This window comes from Epinephelus moara, chromosome 15 (assembly GCF_006386435.1).
Source record: "Epinephelus moara isolate mb chromosome 15, YSFRI_EMoa_1.0, whole genome shotgun sequence".
Classification (NCBI taxonomy): Eukaryota; Metazoa; Chordata; class Actinopteri; order Perciformes; family Serranidae; genus Epinephelus; species Epinephelus moara.
In genome coordinates this window covers 1,021,161-1,045,666 of record NC_065520.1, presented here as the reverse complement: position 1 = coordinate 1,045,666, position 24,506 = coordinate 1,021,161, and the positions used below count along the sequence as shown (strand labels likewise).

General features: G+C 41.7%; 1 protein-coding gene across 1 annotated transcript in view; it reads right to left on the bottom strand.

The window, feature by feature from the left end:
- LOC126401818 (neural cell adhesion molecule 2-like) overlaps positions 1-24,506 on the bottom strand; it is a 532,851-nt gene that overhangs the window by 185,602 nt on the left and 322,743 nt on the right. Inside the window, exon 2 of the mRNA XM_050063330.1 lies at positions 6,635-6,709. Within this exon, the coding sequence (XP_049919287.1) occupies positions 6,635-6,709 (75 nt within the window). The remainder of the gene's footprint in view (positions 1-6,634; positions 6,710-24,506) is intronic.

Here is a 24,506-nt window from a genome sequence, read left to right as displayed (position 1 = left end):
CAGGGCTGACACATAGAGACAAACAACCATTCACGCTCACATTCACACCTACGGACAATTTAGAGTTATCAATTAACCTAGTCCCCAATCTGCATGTCTTTGGGCTGTGGGAGGAAGCCGGAGTGCCCGGAGAGTGCAGCAGGACATGACACTTTAAAATAAAAGCTATGCACCAGAAATTCACTGTACTTCATAAAGTGTGTTTTTTCCAAACATTTTCGCGACTCACTTGCAGTCAAGTCAGAATGGATGCAAGACCCACTTTGGACAGCTACCCACCAGTTGGGAACCTCTGCTTTAGTGGTCACAAACACCCATGCAGTGGTGTAGGTAGTTGCAATGGGCCCCAGTGCACACTATTATGACGGCCCTAGTGCACGCTATTGCGCACGTATCATCTCATCACATTATCAGAGGCCTGACAATGGATATACAACATATTATCCAACAATCATCACTGCATATCTGTATATGACACAAATAAGATATTAATGATTGAATTTAATTTAAGTAGTTTATTATAGTTTATGCTTTTGCCAATTGTACAAAAGAAAAAAAACAAAGATGCGTTTTCCTTTTTCAAGGGTATATAGATAGCAAACGGCACTGTTTTCAATCTAAATGAGAGATCTCTGAACACAGGCATATTTCCAAGTTGACAGTCACTCATAAGGGCCTATTCTCCATCCAACACATTGTTGGGGGGCCCTATGGGCCCCAGTACAACTGCACTCCCTGCACCCACGGCTTAATAAGATGCAAGGGCCTGTGTTGGTGCAGGCAAATATCAACCAGGAAGTTTGGTTTATGTAATAAATCTTTAGGTTTGAGGGCTTATCTTCAACAACAACAACGACAAAACAATCTTCCTAAAGCCAGAGCATGTTGCGCATGAGGTGTTAGACAGCAGACTCCACCTTCATTGTCAAAACACCCAATGAGGAAATTAATCAATAATAATTACTTAAGCTGTTTGGGAGGTTTATAGGGGTCCAACAACATAACACAATGGTGTTTTTAGCATGTGTATGTGGTTGTATGTTTTCGGAATTTTTATTAGAGCTATAAAACCAGATTTGGATTTCTGATACATTCATGCAGCAGAAAACACTGAAACATATCTGCACATACAACAAACAGCCTACTAAGTGCAGCTAAATGCAGCTTCGCAAAATAACAATGCCAGATTGCACAATGTACACCATGTTGATGGCTAAGCTACAGAAACTGTTCATACCTCTCGTTGCATGCATTTACCATCGAGCTGTCAGTGACCTTACCCACAACAATGATGGAAACAAACAAACCAAGAACAAATTCACTCGCGGTACAAGGTGACACAAGCCCAGATGCAGTGTTTCTATCTCTCTTGCAGACCACTTAGAGCTGACTATTTTCTAAAGACAATCTCTCCAGCCATCCCTCCCCTCCCTCCCGCTCCGCAGTTCAATTCACCTGTTTTTTTCCCCTTTCTCCGCCTCTCACTCACTGTTTTCCTTTTCTCTTCCTGACCCTCTATACCTTCCGCTTTTTTCTTTCTATCCCACCATGCCGTGGCCTCAATTCAAATCTCCTGAGCAAAACATCTTTTTAGAGTGCTCCGCTGTGAAGGCGTACACAAAAAGAAAAAAAAAAGAAAAAGAAAAAAATGATTATATACAGCGAGGTGATGAATAACAGCTAATTCTGCTGAAGGGACGTCACTCACATTTTCTTTTCTAAAAGCAAGAATATATGAATAGATACATCAGTCACTCTGAGGACAGAGGATATAAAAGGAATTTTAAAATGAATAACAGCATTTAGAGGCTATTCAATTGACATATATTAATTCATCATATTTGTACATTCTTCAGTCTTGATGGGAAATTTAGTCTACAACAAAAAGCCTAATGTACACTTTCACATTTCAGCAGAATATGGACAAAATGTGCCGTTTTCTGAGTTTAAAGGGGACCTATTATGCTCATTTTCAGGTTCATACATGTATTTAGGGTTTTTACTAATACATGATCTGAAATTGGGAAGAAAGTAATAAACTATGGCATCCAAGATTACATGTTTCCCTGATGTTACCATGTAACTACATATGTTAGTGTACTTGCAGCCGGGGAACAACTAACAGTGAATAGCGGCATTTTTGACCACAAAAAAAAAAAAAAAAAAAAAAAAAAAAAACCTCAATAAAGGCGTTTAAACACAACCCGACATGTTCCAACAGGAATATGATCCACGATCAGAGAGAAATTAACATCACTCACTAAGATATCATGTTTCCCACACGTTAGCCTGTAGTTACATGTAGCATAGTACATGCAAGCGGGCGGTGACTATAAAAAAATCACAAATAAAAGCTTCTGAACTCAATTGAACATAATCTAAAATTGGGGAGAAATTAACAACTTCAGCCGCTAAGATTACATGTTTCCCTGACGTTAGCATGTAGCTACATGTAGCAGTGTACTTTGCAGCTGGGGAATGACTGTAACAGGGAATAGCTGCATTTTCAACCACATAAAAATCATCAATTAAAGCTTCTAAACACAACCCGACATGTTCCAGCAGGAATATGATCTGAAATTGGGGAGAAACTGACAACTTCAGCAATCAAGATTACCTGTTTCCCTGATGTTAGCATGTAGCAGTGTACTTGTGGCTGGGGAATGACTGTAATGGAGAATAGCAACATTTTCAACCACAAAAAAAAAGAAAAAAAAAAAAAAATCATCAATGAAAGCTTTGAAACAAACCGGACATGTTCCAACAGGGATCTGACCCAAAATCAGGGAAAAAATGAACAATAGTCAGCAAGATTACATGTTTCCTGATATTAGCATGTAGCTACATGTAGCACTGTACTTGCAAGAGGGGAGTGACTGTGTATAGCAGCACTTGCTATGGTAAAAGAAAAATCACCAATAAAAGCTTCTTAACTAAAATCTTGACAAAGAGACGTGTTCTAGCAGGAATATGATCTGAAATTTGGGAGAAATTCCCAACTTTGACGACCAAGATGATATGTTTCCCTGAGGCTAACATTAAGCGACATGTAACAATGTACTTGCAGCTGGGAAATGACTGCTATGGAGTATAGTCACAATGGGACATGTTCCAGCAGGAGCATATTCTGAGATCAGGAACAAATTAACAACTTTGGAAACAAAGACTATGTTTCCATGATGTTAGCAAGTAGCTACATGTAGCAATGTTTGTTATGTAAACACTTGCAGTAGCATGCCTGGAGCTCACAGGGATACTTTTACATACATTATCCTAATTATTTTAAACTTTGGCCATGTTGAATGTGTACATCCAGAATGGCAACATTAAGCATAATAGGTCCCCTTTAATGACCAAAACTTCATTTGACAAAACAAAAAAGCGAACCTGCTCCATCAGGACTATTTCAGTGTGGTTTGATCAGATTGTGTTTTGCTAAAACTTAATTGGCACATGAAGGTAAATGATGTCATCTCTTCCCAATGACACCCAGCTCAATTCATAAAAAAAAAAAAAACACTGGCAAAAAAATAAAGCACAGGCAGGAATCTCTAATGTAAACTTTGGCAGAAACATTTGTGTTCATGTCAGACCCATCAATCACTGGAATCAATCTTAAGGACCTTTAAACAAACACAAGATGCATCAATACTATTGCAGCAGTGTAAGTATACCATCAATTACACTGTGGTTTGGACTGGAGTTTGAATTTTGAAAGGTCTTTTCATATTATATACCTGTTATATACAGTCGGAGTCAAGTGTGAAAATGGTAAAACATCAGTAGAGTACTGTGAAGAAGTAATCACAGAGAGCTTAACATGAGAACCTGTTTATACCTGGTATTAACAAGTGGACAGATTTATGCAACACATTCTCACTCCGACCTCGTCACATATCGACGTTTGGTCATGGACTTCCAATGTTAAGATATGATGTGCAAGATACCCTGGGTTCATTGGTTGCTTATGTTCTGGGGCGCTGTGTCAACTTAAGCCCATTACATGTATTGGTCTGTTTTCAAAATAAACTCAAAAATATACACACTACAGTATGTTGGTACAACACTATGAGTTGACTTTTTTTTTTTGTACAACAAACACACACACATACGGTTGGGTTTAGGCAAAAAAGCACATGATTGGGATTAGGAAAGAGGAACAGGTTTGGCTTCATGACCTTACAGGAAGTGAATACTGGCTCTCGGGTGAAAGTTGGTGGTTGATGGACCCATCCACCAACCCTCCCACCAGCCCTGCTTGGACTTGGACTTGGCCTTAACTTTTGCTGTTGTCCCACTGCATTTTCCACTGCACGCTGGGTGCTGTCAAACAAGAATGGTAACTGGCTGCATATCGTGCCAACATAAAAGGATGACCCGGTCTCACTCCAAAGTTGTCAAAGACATTGACGTCCTTTAATGTCGGCATGATGGTCGCCGCTTAGGGAAACGGAAAGATGGAAACGTGGCGGGACAAGAACAAAAGTTAAGGTGGTCGAGCAAACACTGACCTTCACTCAGGAAATCTAAACCCTGTTGTTTTTTCCTAAACCCAACCATGTGCCACTTGTTGAAGGAAAAAAAACCTTCAATCTGTGGTGCTGTACCGATGTAGTGTGTTTATTTTGAGAGACACTGTATGTAAACTGTACATTTCCTTTGAAAATAGAAGTGTATTTTGAAACAAGACTTGACACGACATCTCAAAACGTCAACAAGCAACACACCCGGTTTACCTTTTAATGTCATATCAGGACATGAAAAGTCCATGACCAAACGTCGATATGTGACAAGGTTGGAGTGAGAATGTGTTGGAAAGGATGGGTTTTTGTCTAGGTTTCTGACACCGGAAGTCACTAACCAAGCGCCTATATTCAACGACTTTAGAGTGAAACCAGGTCACTTTATGTACAGGTGTGACTGCACCAAATGCATCCTCAATGAATCTTGAGATCCGATCACTAAGACCACATCTGGGGGTAGTCTGTACGCCTACTCTTAAAGTCCTTGCTTATCTGACTCAAACTTTATGTTGCTGCCTTTACACAAGTTAGACACAGCACTAAATGAGCTGATTCCTCCCAGAAAATGGTCAGTTCAATGTCAAGTTTTGTTTATTTCAATCAAGAGATTTCTGTATTTGTGTTTTTGTCTGATCAAATCACATCCACGCAGCAGATTAGCTGAGCTTTTACATGTTAAATTCTTACTTAATAATACCCAAGGATGTTTTTTGTTCTTCCAAACTTTAAATATGACTTTTGCATATTCAATCATGACTATTTAAGAGCACAGATAAAAATGAAGAGGGTTTAATTAAAGCAAAGTGAAAAGGCCTTTTGAGTCAAAATAGTTGGAAGTATAAAGATCTGGGAGCAGAAAAGGATGATACATGGAAAAATAACTTAAATGGAGGATGTGATACAATCCTTCTTCCTCCAGGCTGCTATGTTGACCTACGTTTGACATAATTTTGACCTGAAACAACTGTTTGAACAATCCTTAAGAAAAAAAAAAAAAGTTGTGCTCTCTTGGAAGAAATGAGGTGTTCAATCATTTTACCCTGCTGCCAATTTCTTTCCGACAAACTTTTGGAACAAGAAAGATTTGTATCGAACAAGTGAATTGATTTCACCCAGGTTCTTTTTTCTCAAGAGCAACACATTCACCTCTCCGTTCTGCCTTTTCCTCTCCCTGAACCCGTGAATCAACATGCAATATAATTGCCTTTTCTGTGCCTTCTGTTCCTTTCTTTCCTCCGATCCATATTTATGTGGGCCTGATTCATACAGCGGGACTCGCCGACTTAAAGCCAAGAAGTCACTTTAAAAGACAGTTTTTTTTTTGTTTGCAGCCTCACTTCGGTTTCACTGGGATTTTGCTTTTTGCCTATGACTGTTCTGCCCTTCTTCTCAGCCCACTCCAGTTGGCAGTTCGGCATGTGAATATGGTAAAAAAATTGTGACTGCCCGTGGTGAAAAAGGGCAAAAAAAGTGACACAGACAGTTCCTCCCACGCATTTTTGTGGTGGATGGTGGCTATTTATCTCCCACCTCCAACACTCTTTTGCCTCAAAGCCTTTTCCATTCTTCTCAGTTCTGTCGTTCTAGCTCTTTCACAATAAAAGCTTTCAATTCCTGCCAGTTTGGTTCCATTCACTACTATTTTTCCAAGCCCCCCTCCCTTCATTCTGTCCTTCTCAGCACACGCTAGACCTCCAAACCCTCGATGCTCCTCCCAGTGTGTCTCCGCTCCCTTGGCTGTTAGCTCCACGCTGAGTGGGTTGGCAGGAGAGAAGAGGCAGCCAGCAGGAGGCGGGCCGGGGCCTGCCAGAGTGTGTTGCCACCCTACCGTGCAGCTGGCACCGGCATCAGGTTCTCTGTTATGGCTGAGTGTTGATATACCGTTCAGAGAGGACAATGAGGATGAGGGACGGGATGAGCGGGTGTGTGGATCCAGTCACCATTGGGTCAAAGAGTCACTCACCATATGGACGGCATGGATTGTGTTGTGCTCGCTGTCATACAAACAACAAATGGACTTCACAAGCGGTGATGTGAGACCCCCCGCTGCATCCCTGACCCGCCAACAGTCACATACAACATATAGAAACAACAGTGTGTGGCGTTTGTACCTGTGCAGATGAAGAACTTGGACTCTCCGACACTTAACTCCACTTTGTTCAACGATATGGACACCTGCAGTGCGGCTATAATAGAAAACAAAAGGGGGACAGAGACAGAAAGAAGAAAAAACAGAGGGAAATGGATTAGTTAGAATACAAAACAGAGGATTTTCATCATTTTGCAGACTGGAGCGACATAATAACACAAAATTGCTGTCAAAAACTGACAGCTTCTTTAGCATTGAGGCTCATTTCCTTCTTTGTACCAGATTTTTATACTTTCTGAGGACCATTTTCTATCATTTGTCGCCATATTCTGCGTTTACAAGAACAGCAGCGTGTGGAGTACAAGCTTCTAAGAAATAACCACAGCTATTGCAAGCATCAGATGCATTGTCCCGACTGAAAAGAACAATTTATATATTTTTATCCGAACTTTAACAGCCTTCAAAGTTACTGTTCAACAGAACAGCGGAGCCATTTCTCCTCACAAAGAGACAGATTTGCTTGATACCTTCTATTAGGTGGTTTGTGATGAGCTTGTCAGTCAGTTTCACAATGAATGGGATCCTTTCAGCCTGAGGTAATGCTATTTGCAGTTATCACTCTTGACAATGGTATATGCAGTGAACAACGGTGGGATGGGAATTTAAAGGCGGAGAAATAGCAGAGATTAGTAAATAACTGCTTGTATTTTCTTTTACATCCTCGATTTGAAATTGAGAGACAGAAAAAAAGAAACTGGATATGTCACTGGAATACGGCCGGGAGAAAAAATGCACAAATACCTTGCAGCTTGTGCCACAAAATTTGCAGAGTCAAGCTACAATCAAAGGCCGTTTGTCTGCGCTGGGCTATTGTAAGCGCCACTGTAACGCCACACAATAGGGGCTCTGGTGCAAGTTTTGTAAGGCTGAAGTGAAAGGTACTTAGCTGAATAAGAGTGTGCCTCGATATGGCTGACGTGAATTTATCAAAAGCAGGAGAGGAGTAGTAGCAGAGAAGAGGATCAGACAAAGAAAGGGGAGTGTTTGACTGGCAGTGCAGCAAGACGGGGCTGAGAACGCGACTAGCTGTCTAATGTGATGAGTAATGATTGGCAACTCAGCGGGGAGAGGGTCATTTTTAGGCCAGAGCCTCTCGACGCGGCGGTAGTCCTGCCATGGCGCTGAGTGAAGCGAGATATTTGATGAGCCTGTCATATCTCTGCTCCTCATTCTCTGCCCTGAGAGCTGCAAGTCTAGTTAGGATCAAACTCCAACCACACACACACACACACACTCATATTCACACACACACACATGCTGTATAATACTCTAATGGATGTTAATTCTATATACAACGCTGGAAACTTAACAGTGGAGCTCAGGGCGCCTGTCAATAATTGAGGAAATGATGAAATGATTATCTGCGGCTTCTCGGGGGGGGAGGTGGCTGCAGCCAGCAGCAGCAGCATCAGCATCACACTAAAGCTGCTCTCCAGCAGATATCACTAACAGCCATCTGTCATGAACTGAGGCTGCCTATAGGTGGCAGTAGAGGGGCACTGCCGCCTTCATCTGAGGAGGCTACATGATGAGGCTGAGGAACTGCCTTATCAATGTGTTTGATCATTTCTGCTGTGTAACTCGACTGTTATAGCACTGAACAGTCATTAGCAGAGATCAACACACACAGTAAAGAGCCACACACATAAAAAAACACAGTACAATACACGTTTGCTCTTAAATCAAATGGCATAGATGTACAGTCCCAAGCACAACAGTAGCTGTACAAATTGTACACTGTGCTATACACACACATTTCCATGGTATACTGTTTCTGCACTTGAAATCAGTGTACCCTTCCATTCTGTCTGTTTTTTCATCACCCCTCTGTTGAGGTATCGAGCACACTGATCTGATACTAAAAGGTGAAGCCAGAAACACTGCAGTTTGTCGATTCGTCTTGCTCCACACAGACTCAATATGCAAACCTGCTATTTTTAATATCACTGTTCCCATACACTGTTTGTACGTTTTCCTATGAAAAATAATGCACCAAAATAGGTACATATTCCAGTAATTCATGCATAACCCACATAATTTGGGAGGGTGTAATCACATGACCAATGCTCTGACAGGAGTAAAGAATAAAGCAGGAAGTGGTCTCGCAAGGGGGCAGGTCAGGGTGGTGGATGGATCACAAAACACAGGACTTTGCCCCAGGACTTCTCCCAGGAGACCAGTGTTCAGAACCAGACCTTGAGTGAACTCCAGGTATGTTGTCACCATGTTTTTTTCCTAAACCTAACCTCCATAACTTTACGTTAAGTGTATAACTTTATGTTAACTACATAACGTTGTTTGCAGGACATATGATATCCTACGAATCATTCCTAAGTGACACATCGTATGCTACTGGACTTGCTTGAGTTTCTTGAAGATGGTTCACCTCACCTTCTTCAGTCCAGAGAGGTGAAATATCTTCAAGAAACTCAAGCAAGTCCAGTAGCCTATGATATAGCTCTTATGATTACCATGACCTGGATGACGAGAACCTTCACCAACATACGAACCACTGTGCATGCATTTTTGTAGGATATCATGCAAAACGTATGAGGACACGTTGTCTATATATATCATCGACTGCAACAGAGGCACTTAACACTCCAGCCTATTCCTTTTGTGTTCTGAAAATTTCAGTGTGCAAGCCTGTTTTTAGGTTGATCAGTGAGGTGCATGTGTTCCTCTGCGTCATCTGTGAGAGGAAATACTAAAAAAATGTTATCTTACATTCAAGAGTACTGTCTGGAGTGAAAATGCTAAACGGCTACTATTAGGGTACATGTCTGTATGGGTTAGGTTTGGGTTCTAAGGGGATCAATCCAGTGAAACGGGTCATTTAATGGGGGTTGTGACGCTCAAAAACATTATCCACAGATTTACACTTATCTCTTTCGCCACATGAGCCAATGGGAAAAGGTCTTTCTGGGGTGCAGGACATCAGGTGACCCCTACAAATATTGGCTTCAAAGCCTGGTGCACTTCCTGAGGACCTGGTGGAAACGCCGCTCATGATCAAGAATTGGGATTGTCTCCACACAGCTCTCAACATGGAGGTGGATGAGCTGGTTGCTGGCAGCCAATGGTGCTAACAGCAAAAGTGCTGACAATTGATGATGGTGACACGGGGTGGAACTGGAGGGTAGGCATTTGGGCCGGAATACATGGGGTATTGACGTAGCGCGACCGACACCTGTGCCACAGCAAGCCCAGAGCAAAGCGCGTCCATTATAATCAACTGAAGCTGCTTCAATGATCAGACCACACACACCTGGGCTGCTTATCTCTATATTTATGCAGTTGGTATTTTTTTTCCTTTATGGACCCTTCAACCAGTTTCTACATTTCTTATTAAAATAAATCAATTAAATCAATCAATCCATCCTGTAGTTAAAATGAACCTGTTCATTAATTCAGCACCAGTTAGTTTTGCCTACTCTTCCAAAGCCTGCATAACCAATTGTATTATCCCTTGGCAAAACTCAAAAAGCATGCAGTGAGGCCGGCGTCCAACCACATGCTACAAAGATGGAGTCTGTGAAGCAGGTAAAAAACCCTGCCTACGTGATGCATCGCGTCTGTGCCCCATGTATTTCAGCTGTTACACTTCCGTGACAATGCTGTTTGCCTCTGTGAGTTGGGATGAGGTTATCAGTGGTAAAGCGGGATTTCTACTACTGCACTGACGCCTTACATAGCCTGACGTGCACATCCCCAGAGATGTAACTACACGTAGTGGCAATGCTTGGAATGGTCTCTATTAAGCCATGTTTAATGTGTGTTTTGGGTCAACTTTGAATCAACTAAACTTTACAGCACTTCACAGAAATCCTGCCGCTGACTAGTGTTTTGGAGGTGTAACTGCAGAGTGACACAGACACACCACTGCACAAGTGTTCACAATGGCATAGGCAACATGCATAGGCTACGGTGAAGGCTTTGCATAGAGCATTCATACAAGTATAAATCCCACTTTACTGCCGTATGAGCGCAGTGCGGAACAGCAGCAGTTAGCTAGCCACTTGGATACACACATGGACTAACATGCATTAAAAAGCATACGGGGCTGGACTATCAACCACAACAAAGAACAGAGCAGCTTGGGATTAAAACACACAGAAGTAGCTTGACTTCATTCTCTCTCAGGACGTCTTTACTCCACTATATCTTTACATAGCAGACAGTGGTTTGTTGCTATATTAATGCCCCAAATGTTGCATGCAGCTCCTTTAACTTTGCCACTTATCACAACACACTATATACTCTGTATATACAGCTACTGTCTGCATACATACACACACACACATGCAGTGTTTCAGATGAATGCAAACACAACTCTGGGGTTGATTAATCATGTCTATTTAACCTGGTGCCCTTCCACACTGCCTGCCTCTGACTTAAGGCAGATTCCTATCAGTGCTTCAAGTAGTTTAACGGTTTTCAATTATTAATTGATCCCGGTCAGTTCTTGCTGTATGTGATTGATCACGTAATAAGTTCCTCACAAAAACCCAGCAGGCAAAAGAAAAATGGGCTGGAGCCTTTTTCTGTGCTGCCGGAGTCATTGTTGTGAATCATATAATTAAGTTCAACCTGGAAAATATAACCGTTCAGCTGGCATTTTTAAGCTGAAATGCACAGCAGTCCCCACAGCGAATATACATCGGCATTTTAATGAGAATGCTGACTGGATTGGAAATATGACACGGGAGAATTTGTTTATTCAACACTGTCTCGCCTTGTGGGGACACAAAGAGACATACTAATTATATCCATTTTCAGAAATGGAATGTTTTCAGCTGCTTATTACACCTGCCTATTACAGAGCCCGGGTCAATATGTTATGAGCCTGGTAGCAATTATCAGCCCCAATTATTAGCTCCTCCGAGAAGCGTTGGAGACAAGGAAAATAAGACAACGGACAAAACCATTGATTGCCATTTGTAATGTGTCTGAGACCGTCGATACCATACATGACTCATCAGCTCGCCTAACAACTCTGAGGTCTGAATAATTCCAGCATCAATTATGAAATTGCAACTAAAAGTTAAACAGGCAGGACTCCACCCAGAAAGTTGCTGGTTAAAATCTTGTAACTGACTGTTTTGGTTTAAGGTCCACAACATTACTGTTTTAATTCACTCTTACTGCTCTCATTAACAACATTTTCAGCAGCAATAGGCAACTGTTTCCTGCCAAATGCTCTGCTAAAACTACAGAACGTAGACTACTAGGGTTGGGATAAAAATCGATTCACTTAGAGGACCTGTATGTAACTCTTGAGAAAGATAGTTGATTACTGATTGTTGATCACTGATGCTTTGGGTTGGTAGTCGGAACAAATCAACAACCCACAGAATCTGTATTTGACCACCTGGGAATAAGACTCAAAAATCAACTCTTTCTCTTCCGTTACATACAGCACTGTATCACAGTATTTTTTAAATTGTTTTTTTATTGCCTGAATGGATATTGGGCGCATTGGCAAAGGTTAAGTTTATCACACATTCAGTCTGTTTGGTGCTCTGCTGCTCTGTCTCCCAAGAAAGAGTGTGGTGCTCTGGATATTCCAACAGCAGTCTGAATTTATGGATGGTCCAGTTTGTGCCAGGGTGCACTTGGAGTGAGTATTCCTAAATGCACCCATAATGCAAATATAGAGGTGGAAAGAAGTTGCTGCTGTTATTGTGATAGTCTACATGACGTCATATCCACAAGAGAACCAAAGCCAAAGCAAGAAAATGACAAACCATCCGAGGACATGGACTTTCAGTTGCTCAAATAGCAACTTAAATCAACCAGCCCAGCTTAAACTCTTCACCAGACCAGCAAACATAGCAACTTTGTCAACATAGCAAAGCCAAACAGAGCTACAAGAATACAGAACTCACGTTCACCAGGTGGCCAGACACACAACTCTAATATACTGTAATAATGTCTGATATACCTGATTGGTTGGGGTCTGATGACCCCCAGAGGGCGTAATATATGTAGATGACCTGACATAACTTTAGCTAGATGACCTGACATTTCTCTAATCAAATTGGTTAGGTGCGGAGATTGTTTCCAGAACTGGTTATTTGAATAACAGGAAACAGCAGCTTAGATGACGGGAATTACCGACAGTTCCTACAGTGCTTGTTTGTCAAACACTATAAATTGTCATGATGCAGAGGCGGACTGGCCATCAGGAGTACCGGGAGTTTTCCCAGTGGGCCGCTGTGTCAGTGGGCCAGTACGGCCGGACTGAGAAGAAAAAAAAAAAAAAGACTTTCGGTGCAGTTGGGCTGGCCTTTAATATGATAACCAATGTTAACAGTTTCTCTAGTGTCTGGATAATCAACATTGGCCCACATGGGTGTGTCACACCCCTTTCACCTCGGTCCTCGGCTGAGGGCCTTGGTCCCTCCTCCCTCTGCATCTGTCAATCAATCATACACACATGCAAAAATGGAGAAGAAACGGAAAGTAGGAGCGGAGAAGTTGAGAGACAAAAAAAGGCAGGCACTACAGGCAGATGCTGCCAAGTGTCAAAAGTTGACACATTTATTTTCTGCTGCTGCATCTCAAGCAGGACCTTCAGCATCCACAGCAGCACCTGCAGCTCTCGCATCGCCATCTGCAGGACGAGGACAACGTGACCGGGAGGGGGGTTGCTAGTCAGGTGAGGCGGCTGTAAGCTAATGTGATAACATTATTTGGCTAGCTTGTTAACTTTTAGCACAACGCATGTAGGCTAGTTTGGCTGTCAAAACGTCATTATTGTGTAACGTTACTAGAGCCAGACAGCGCTCAGTGGCATTAGCCAACATCAGCATGGCTAAGTAACTAATAAAATAGCTGAACATCTGATCTAACATTATCTCTTGTGTATTTCCCTTAAGCTGGTGAGCTAAATGCTGCTCTGCTGTATACTACTTTGCTAATTCATCAACATTAAAATGAATGTCAGTTTTATTCTTTTTGTGTGGGTATTGTTGGATAATATAGAAATTGAGACAGTCTACATGCACTGTGAAGGGGAAATGTGCATTAATGTGTTGTTCTTAAAGTGTATTATTTGCAGTTTATAAAACTTAAGCTGTACTTATTCAGTATGTACTTAAGAACATGTTATTGTGCTTATCTGAGGCACCATAGGTGATATGATATATATTTATTATTATGTTATGATCATTATTGGTGTGACTTACATGTTCACCAGTCTTCACACTATTAAGCGACTATTGCAGACTAACTATTTTAACTAACATTAAAAATAGTACATATTTGTTCTAATCAAGGCCTCAGGTTAAATGATGTGTCATTATCCCTTCAATAATGTTTACATGTATATTTTTTTGTCTCCCACATATATGTGAACATATTTGTTCCACCACCAGCATCCACTGCCATCATCCACTGCCATCATCCACCGCCATCATCCCCCGCCATCATCCCCCGCCATCATCCACCACCATCATCCACTGCCATCATCCACCGCCATCATCCACAGCCATCATCCGCCGCCATCATCCACCGCCATCATCCACAGCCATCATCCGCCGCCATCATCCGCCGCCATCATCTGCCGCCATCATCCACCGCCATCATCCACCGCCATCATCCACCGCCATCATCCACAGCCATCATCCGCCGCCATCATCTGCCGCCAGCATTTGCCGCCATCACTCGCCGCCCCGGCCCCTGATTGGGCCAGTCAGGTACTAAATTCCTGGGCCTCTTTTTTGCCCCAGTCCGCCCCCGTCATGATGTGCCAATTCTTTGGCTTTCTCGCCAGTAAAGTCTCAAATGTCAAATCCTGTGCTTTGAGTCTTGTTATTCCACATCACTGACTGTGCAGTCTTGCAAAAAGAAAGGCATACACTGTGCAATTTCCTGACATTAAGTCACATCACTTTTGGATTTGAAGTTCAAATTTTACAACACTCTAAAAGTTGCCACACGCTGCTTCCATTCTGTAAAAGTCACCAGTTTGAAATGTCTTGTAACAACGCCAGTGACCTCAAATAGAGGTCATTGAGGTCAATAGCAGAGGAGGTGCTGACTGAGCTGGCCCGCTGACATGATTCAGCGACATCTGGCCCTAGCACAATGTCGTGCCAAACTTGCCAGCAGCTAAGTCAGTGTGACTAAATCTGGAGCGGACTAAAGCGAGCTAAACGTACCGTTGCATTTAGCAGCAGGCTAAATCCAGTGTTTGAATGACAGAGGGGAGAGTGTCCAATCAGCTGGCAAGGAGAAAGTGGCGTGATTTTGTAATCCTGTCCTCCATAAAAAGCCCCATTAAAGCCATAGCCAAATAAAATGCAGCGCAGAGAACGTGCCTTTGTGTGTTTGTACATGTTTGAGTGTGTGGGGGTGTATGTGTACTGTGTTTCTTTCTTGCTGTGGGTGGGTGGGAGGCTGTGTATGTGTGTGTGTGTAAATGTATTAAGCACACAGAGCAGATAGGCCCTTAGGCAAAAAATGCTCTGCTTTAATTGTCTGTGATTTTGTGGAGGAGTTGAAGGGAATTCTTCCCTTGAACCACGGAGACAGAGAGAGAGTGAGACAAAGACAAGAAGTAAAAGAGTGGGTCGAGTGAGAGCAAACGAAGGAAGAAGATAAAATACTAATTACTGTGTTTTGTATTCACCCAAACCTGTGTGTCTTATGCATTTCTTCAAAGGTGTTAGCGATGGCAGAAAAAAAACTACTTCCAGTAAGAAATTAGCTTCAAAAACACGAAACAGTCAGCATTCTTTAAAGCTGCAAAGTCTCTCAGGTGAGCAGTGGCACGAGTCACTGAGGGATACTGCATGTCAGGGATTTCTTTATTAAAGGAAAATACCACTTTATTGAAGGTTTATTTTTGTAGTTGTCATTATTTCTATTGGTTATGATAGTTATGTCAAATGACATCATTTGAATTTATTTAGGCCTCACAATGTGTACAACAGATGTCACATTCTTTCCTTTTACAGCTGTAAAAGTTGCCATAAAGACTGTTTGTTTGCTTGGACTCACACTTGTGATGCCTGTTACTGTCTCACAAAGCTAGCTTTTAGTTAGATAGTGAAAAAATGGCAAAAGAAAAGAAGACAAGAAAACCATATTGGTCAGAGGAGGAAAGGGTTATACTTCTGGGGGAATACAACCATAGATTGTAAGAAGAAATTGCAACGAAAACAAATTCAGTCAAATTTAAAGTGAATGATCAAAAGTGTATCCACTGAGATCTCCTGGTCGCAGAATGCTCTTCTTGGGGAGTGTTTTTTTTTTTTCATTTATCATCATGGACTTGATCATGTTGCAGTTAAGACAGAGTCAGATGTCCCTTAAGTTTATTATATTTTTTACCTTGCTTTGGTTGCAAAGGTCTTTTTGTGCAACAGTCCAGGGATTCCTTAAGTATGAGACCAAGACAAGGAGAAAACCATAAATACTTAAGTGAACATTTTAAGAAAACCTTAAGGAGGAGCCTTAAGGGTGTTTTGTGCAACCTTAACCAGGGGCCGTATTCACACACCTTCCTAGTACTAAGAGTTATTCCTAGTGATGAAATTCTGAGAAAATTCTTAGAATTGTGACATTTTCTTAGAATTTTCCCTTAAAGGTAAGACTAGGTCAAAAGAGGGAGTTTCTTAAGGAGAGGAGAAAATGGTGGAAACATAAAAAAGTCAGAGAAATATTCTCCAAATGCTGGATGACAGTGAGCAAATGAAATGCTACAAATTAAATTGTACAGGAATAATATGTGTGGTTGATGTCATTAGGGATACGCACCAATTTCCAGCCCAACGCAATAATGCCAGAAATAAAATTATTACAATAGTAAGATATTTAAAAGAACTGGAAAATGCAACAGTGCAGCAGTGATGGCTTGGGTCTCTCTCAACCTTCCCACAGCAGAGATCACACTAACAATGACAACACTTTCACTTCATTTCCACTGGGTGTCCACACCTTGCAGGCTCACAAAAGGGCATATCTGTGACAACCAATCACATCTGTTAAAAGAATACATCATACCTAGCAACAGGGTCAACCGCACCTCCTCACCAAGGTAAAAGGAATGATTTAGGGAAGTTCTCGGAGCAACTCTGAGCAAAGAAGAAACAGAGACTAAGTTTGGACTCCTTACTAAAAAAAATGTTTAGGCTAAGTTAGGAGCTCTCTGAGAGTATTCTCAGAATGTTTGTGAATACAGCCCCTGGGCTTTGAGGAAAATCTTACCCTAAGGTGTGTTGTGCAACCGGCCCCTGGAATCAGAGACTATGAGTTTATTTTTCCACAAAAATTACTCAATCCAATTAATCAATGATCAAATTGGCAATTAATTCAATAATTAACAACTAATTGATTAATAGTTGCAGTTCTACCTTTGGGCATTTATGGGGTGTACTGAATGCTGGGAAATTGAGTTTATTCCATCCTGATGTAAACCAGAAAGAGAAAGAGATGCAACGACCCTATGAGGCAAGAAACGAAATAATATTTGGGGAAAGTTAGGAGTGAATTATGTTTCATAGCAACAGACAATGTTTCAAAATTCTTTTCACGTTCATTTCCTCCGGTGCAGGCAGAAAGCTGTGAGTGCAAGTACAGAGTTGTTGCTTGATATTACAGTATCAGGATGTTTGATTCTGCATAGTCAAGAAAGCTCCTGTGAATTAGTTATTGCCAACTTCTCCTATGGTTCGTCGAAGCATACCTGCGTGTTTGCCAATCTGGCTCCCTGTGTCCCCAGCCCTATATATCTGTCTGGCAGCATAACAAGCCTGTTTTCAGTCTGGAGAGGAGAGGAGAGGAGGGAAGAGGAGAGGAGAGCGCTGGTTTTACTCAGCCAACCATATCCAATCGTGCCGACATACAGTATCAGGCCACGTGTAGAGTCTCAGGCACAACCCACAGCTACCTATTATCTTCCCTCTCTCCCGCACACCTTCCCTCTATCTCTGCTTTTCGCTCACCAACTGCTTTGCGATTTATGTCTCCTTCCTTAAGCCTCTTATGCCTCAGGCTCCTGTGGCCGTGATGGACCTCTCTCTCTATGTATATTCCAAAACCATAAAACTCCAGTCATGCACGCACACATGCGCAGCAACATGCAAATACCCAGATGTTACTTTGCAGACAGCTGTGAAATATTTTTGCTAATGAAAAAGAAAATGCAACTTGATCTTATCTAGCAGGTGGCTAAATGATAATGTTATGCTCTCTTTCTCTTTGCAGATAGAAAAAAAAACATTAACAAGGCCAGTGGTGATACAGGGTACTCAATATGCAAACTTTGCAGGCTTTGTTATAAATCTGCAGGTTTGATTCGTACTTTTTACATTTTGGCATTTGTGGCTCATCATATCAGCCGATTGGAGAAATTATGCACGCAGCCCTTGGGCCACTCAGTAAATTAATGAAATGAGCCTGAGGGAGAAGTTCATTTCAAAATACGACTGCACCGAAGTTCATCAAAGTCCCCTCAGATGTGTCTGAAATGTGTGTGAAATGGTTAGTTACACTACCTGTTGCATGTTGCATGACTCACTGAATCTGTTGTGCTACTTGTTTCTGTGGACCAATACATGTTTAAGACCAAACCTTTCATTACTGGCAACGGCAGTCTTTGCAATCAGAGGTGCCTTCAACTCTCTGTTGTCAGCTTCTGTGATCAAAACCTCTAAATACAGCTCGTCATTTATCGCCATTGAATTTGAAACAAAAAAATTTACGGTTGATATTTATAGTTGAAACACCTTTTAATCTTGATGTACTGCAGAGAGTTAAAGGTACAATGAAGGCGCATGTCTAAGTTGTATTTGTATTAATATTGTTAAAATGATGATATTTTGGTGATATTTTTGATAAATATTACACTAAAAAGAGGTTAAAATGGCTAGATAATGACCTTCGATCAGTGATGGGCAAAAATTGGGGATCCTTGGTCTTTCTGAAATGTAGAAGCAACCAACTAACTCTAACCCTAACTCTAAAGCAGTAAGCCTTTCTACTTTGTGCGAATGCCAGCACTCCCAGCCGACACTACTGTCTTTCAAAGTGATGATAATGGTATCATAGGAAAGACCAAAATTACAAACCATGCCAAGCTTACTTTTCTGGAAGCAGGGTTTTATTAATGTTCCAAAGTTAAATTTTGGCAAGGGGAAAACTGTCATGGCTATTTTCAAAGGGGTCCCTTGACCTCCCACCTCAAGATATCTGAATGGAAATGGGTTCTAGTGGTACCCACCAGTCCCCCTTTACAGATATGCTGACTTGATACTAGTTCCCATGCAGTTTGAAGCAAAAAACATGCCGTTTTTAGCAAGCAGTATAATTTTGTTTGAATATTTCTGCATACTGGCATCTGTGAACAGTCTTGCAACTGCATAAACTGGGTATGACTGGGAAGCTGAGACTTGTGGTTTAATGAGCCCAATTTTATTCATGTGTGATGATGTTAGCCCCTACAGCAGCTATTTAATTGAGACCATTTCTTTGAAACCAACACATTCTCACTCAGACCTCATCACATATCGACGTTTGGTCATGAACTTTCCATGTCAAAATACCAGGTGCAAGGTCCCTTGGGTGGGTTGATTGTTGATGTTCAGGGATGGTGTGTCAAGTTCTGCCTGTTACATGCATTGACTGTTTTTCAAAATACACTTCTGCTTTCACAGGAAATGTACGGTTTGCATACAGTCTCTATCAAAATAAGTGCACTAAGTTGATACAGTACAACAACATTAATTAATCTTTTTTGATTGGGTTTATGCAATGAAAGCATTTGGTCGGTCTGTGGTAATGGCGACTGGCCATGTCTCATGCTGACGTGAAAGGTTTTTTGGTTGGTGTCTGACACCAGAAGTCACCAACCAAGCACTGGATTTCGACGACTTTGGAGTGAGACTGGGTTGTTGAAACAAACATCACTATATAAAATTACCTATACTGACCACTAAGATAATCACAGCCTCATGAAACTTTCCAACCACAAACGAGAGACCTTGAGCATTCAGAGGATGGATGGCTTTCATCTCCAAATGTCAACAGTTTCTGATACCAAATCACAACAAGGATTTTTCCGTGATTTTCCCCACTGTCTTTGGGTCTTAATGTGGTATTGTGGAGGGGTTTTTAATCATTTTTATCAATTCTTAGGTGGTAAAAAAGTGTTTCATTTAGCATCAGATCTGTGAAACAAATGGTATCAACCCAAGAATTGTGGCTTCAAAGACATAATTGAGCATGGGAATGGCCATTGTATACTTCCAACAATATGTTTTAAGCCATTATACACTCTAGGCTTTCAAAGTTTGAATCATCACTGAAATAAACACTGTTTATTATAGATTTATGACAAGACACTTGCCACACTATGCTGAACTGCATCTCAGCTGCAATCTTCCCCTATAGATCCCCTATTTCTTCTAAAAAAAAGAGCATTCTCTACTTTCTTACATATGAAGTTGTTCAAGTAAAGGGATCTTGGGGTTCTTTATAGACATGTATTGGAGCTCAAAGGACTCCCAATACAGTAGTTGTTTTAGGTTAACTATGGGGATCACCGCTGAAGTTGTTGTAGTTCCAACATGTTTGCAATTTGACGAGCTTGTTAAGAAATCTTTAAGCCCTCTTGCAGTCTTTTATTCAAAGAAAAACATGAGGCAAACAGAAAGCTTGTTGTGTATTTGGTGGGCAATTCTGACAAATTATATCACTTATCATATCATATCATATCTCAGGTAAAATGCAAAGCATGAGAAGGTATTCAGTTGTTTGACAATCAATCGGAGCAGCTGTAGGACAATGAGAGTAATATTCCTAAAGGACCGTTCTGTCAACAAATCAAAGACTAAACCTGTTGAAAGCCAGTCAGACAATTGAGGCTGTGTCAGAGGGCAGATGAGTTGCCAGAAGGGAAAAAGCTGAGCTCCAAGTGGCAATGCAATCATCAGCCATGATAGAAATAAAGGAGGGGGGTTAACGGCCAGGGCTCCAATTCTGCTTTTCAATTGCTACCTTGCAATCAGAGCTTCTAGATGTCAAAGGTGCTGGAAAGTGTTGTGAAGCAATTTGCAAAATGACACCTCAATGCATACAATGAGCTCACACACAGGCACATGCAAGTGTTTAGAGTGTAATATGTAAGAAAAGGAACCATAAAAATATTCATATACATCATACAGTTGCACTCAGACAAACATAGACTCCAGCATGACCTGGGTATTGTCTCATAACCCCCGTCGTCTTTGTCCTCCATCACTGAGATGATTTCTATCCCAGATTGCACACAAACTGGAGCATCCCACTGTGATAGAGTAAATCCCATTTGCTCGGGTATTGTGTTCATATTTATGGAAACATAAGAAGAATGGGGCCGGTAAACATAGGTGCAAGATAACGCCCTCATCCCCATTCCTTTTTCCAAAAAAGACTGATGCTCCGACGGAAATAAAACACAAGCTTTGACCATTTCTTTGCTATTTTTCTATTCTTTCTTTTTCTCTCTGCACTTCTGAGTCCTGTGTCTAATCTATTAGTCTTTATTTCCCTCTTATCTCTTTCACCCTACAATTTCTGTGTCTGGATTTCTTTGCTTTTATGCCTCCTCTCTCCCTCTGTCCTCGGGCTGCAACCTGTTTCTGCATATGGCAACATCAGCAAGTGTGGTTTTCTGTACATCAGCAAGCAGCTGAGAGAAGGCTACAATAAATCCAGGTATGTCACTCAGACGAGAAGATTTGACTTCAATTATTTCCCACACAGCCTTCTTACAGTAATAAAAGTGATTCTATCAGCTTAAGTCACAGTTATCCCACATTTATCTTCAAATACTACATGTATACCGATGCAGATCTATACTATGCTCAGGCAATCAAAACCAAAGCGTCTATCCATCACCTCAGCAGTCTTTATGTCAGCCTCGAATGCTAATGATGTGTTGATCAGGTGTATGCTTGTAACATGAATAGAATAGAAGAAGCGGAGGAGTGCTGACAGTGTTAATGAGTGGCCTGAGCTGCTCCGTTGCCGAGGATTGTGGCAGTTTCCTTCTACGTATTAATAAGGTCATCCATCAAGACGAAAAGGTTCCCGTCAAATAATTATGGTAATAAAGCCAATTAAAATGAGCGGCCATTTTTCTGAATACAGACAAGCTAATCTAATATATATATATTAATGAGAGGCCGCCCCTGCCACTTTAGTGTCGCTCAGCGATGCTTCACTGTGGACTTTAATTTCAAAACAGTGTCATGGAGGTCGACAGAAAAAGGACGTTTTAAGATGATAGGTCAATGTCATCGGCATATGTGGCATCAGAGGCTAATCAGACTTCACTATTACTGCAGCATCTTTGACAGACATGTCATTGATGTTAATGTTACTAGCAGCAGCTGGGAGCTGGTTTTAAAGGTCTAGTGTACTGGATTTAGGGGAATGTACTGGCACAAATGGAATATGATATCATCACTGTGTTTTCTTTATTGTATAATCGCCTGAAAGTAAGAATCGGCATCTTTTTGTTACCTTAGATTGAGCCATTTTATCTACAAAGGAAATGGGTCCCCGTCCACGGAGTCCACTATGTTGCTAACCCAGCCAACATTTGTATGAGGGGCCCATGTGGGTAGTAAATGGGCTGAAAATGGGCCCTATATGGGATTGTTCATGTGTTCCATATTGGTCCCATTCCAATTGTATACGTGTGTGTGGCGCAACATGGAACCCATGGACGATCCAATATAGGGCCCATTTTTCAACCTATTTACTACCCACATGGCCAGCACATACCAATGTTGGCAATCACTGGCTCTAGATAGGGCCAGTGGTGTTTTCTCATTAGCCACTACAGTAAGCAGCCCCTCCGCAACAGGAGCATTGGAAAAATGCTTTTTTTTTAATGTGAAAGAGTTTGTTTGTTTTGGAGAGAAAGAGACTTCTGCAGATAACCAACCTTTTGCTAAGCCCCGCCCCTTTGTAATGGTCTGACAAACTGTTGAAGGAAGCATGAAGCCCACACTGTAACTAACTGCACTCCCTGAAGAAATATTATCATATCTTTAGAAAAATGAAACAGGAGGTCTACAGTCTGTGTTTGAAGGATATATCCAGGATGTCAAACTGACTCAGCAGCAACAACAGGTTAAAAAGACAAAGATAGTTAGAAGCTAAATCCGAACTATAGGCTACAGATCACAGTGTAAAAGTGAACCACCACATCACTGCTGATCGCCACACAAGACAATGAATATAAAGGGAAACTTTGCTGATATTGAACCAGCTGTGTGGCATCACAGTGTGTGCAGATGAATGGTGTTTGGCTTCACCCCCGAGCCACTGTCAGTACCCAGACCTCCGCTGCCGGATGGGTAGGGATCTCCAGGGGAAGTAAAATAATGTTCATCTTTGCACAATGTGATGACACAGAGCTGGTTGAATATCAGCAAAGTTTCCCTGCTTCCCTTCACTGGTTCCTGTACAGCAGGGTCGGTCTTTTTTTAACTGTTATAATCATTAAAAAACAAAAGCAGCATGTGCATACATTCAGTAGGCTATATCTTCAGTAGTCTGAGTGGGCGGAAGTTTGCTGCAGAGATCAGCCTCTCATTGGGCGGAACGAGCCACCCGCTGAAGTCCCGCCCTACCACCTCCGGTTGTGTAGCAGTTTTCAATTGTTTTCAACACGTCCTTTACTAACTTTTGCGGTGTTTGATCTTGCGGGGATGTAGCCATTTTTCTGCCATGGTTCGCGTCCTGTAGGCGATATTTTTGTGGGCGTGTTACACCAAAACCTGTTTCCACCCAGCAATATTTTTGCAAGCGCACCGTTGCTGTGGCACCGCCCAGAACGATTGTGATTGGTTGAAAGAAATACCAGCAGCTGGGGCGTTTTTTTCTCCAATCCTAAAGTGAGAGTCGGCCCAGCCAGACCTTTCTTTTCTTGAGAAAGATCTGGTGAGCCAGACTATATCTTCAGTAGCTAGCTAGCTAACCCTACACTTTTCAGGGTTTGATTTTGGTTTTGGAATTGATTTTGGTTTTGGAACAGGGAAGAAATGTATATCTTTTTCCAACCTCTCCAGGTAACGAGTAGTCTATCGTTAATACACGACGTGCCCCAGGCACAACATTTAGCTCCAAATCCACAAAACCAGCCTGAAAATGAAAGAAATCAGTTACGTTGTTGTCGGAGCCTGGTCTGAGCCAGCCCGATGTTACTTAGGAAAGGGTAAATTTGGCTCCCGGTAAAAACTTCCTGAACGACAAACATTGAAAGAATTCTAATCAGGAGAACTGCTGGTTGAGATCTGAAATCTCACCACTAGATGCCACTAAATCCCCCTGAATATTACACCCTGCTCCTTTAATGCTGCCACAGATTCTCAGCTGCAGCTGTGTCTCACAATTTCTCCAAACTGTCTGGAAATGTATCAGTCACACTGAAATCAGTCTAATGGAGTTTTTTCTTTGTCAAGAGAATGGACTCAAGCAGAGGCAGGCAAAAGCTTTGCTTATGATGATCCTGGTGAAAATTCAAAATTTTCTGCCATTCAAACAAACATATTGATCTTGTCAATGGGCTGAGCTGAATATTTCACCAGCCCTCTATAAGCACACTGAGATCGGGCCAACCCACAAGTGATGGGAGGCTTTTCTGCTTCTGTGGGAGGAGGTGACTCGATTTAGTTTGGCGAAGAGTGATTCAGTAATAAAACCTAAAGGCCTTGGAGGCAGTTTCTGATTTCCAGGCTACTGCTGAGGGAAGTCTCGTAGGTTGCGGGAGACTGAAGGTCCAGCATTTGTATGAAGCAGACTGATGAGCAATGCAGTGTTTACAGTTTATAAAA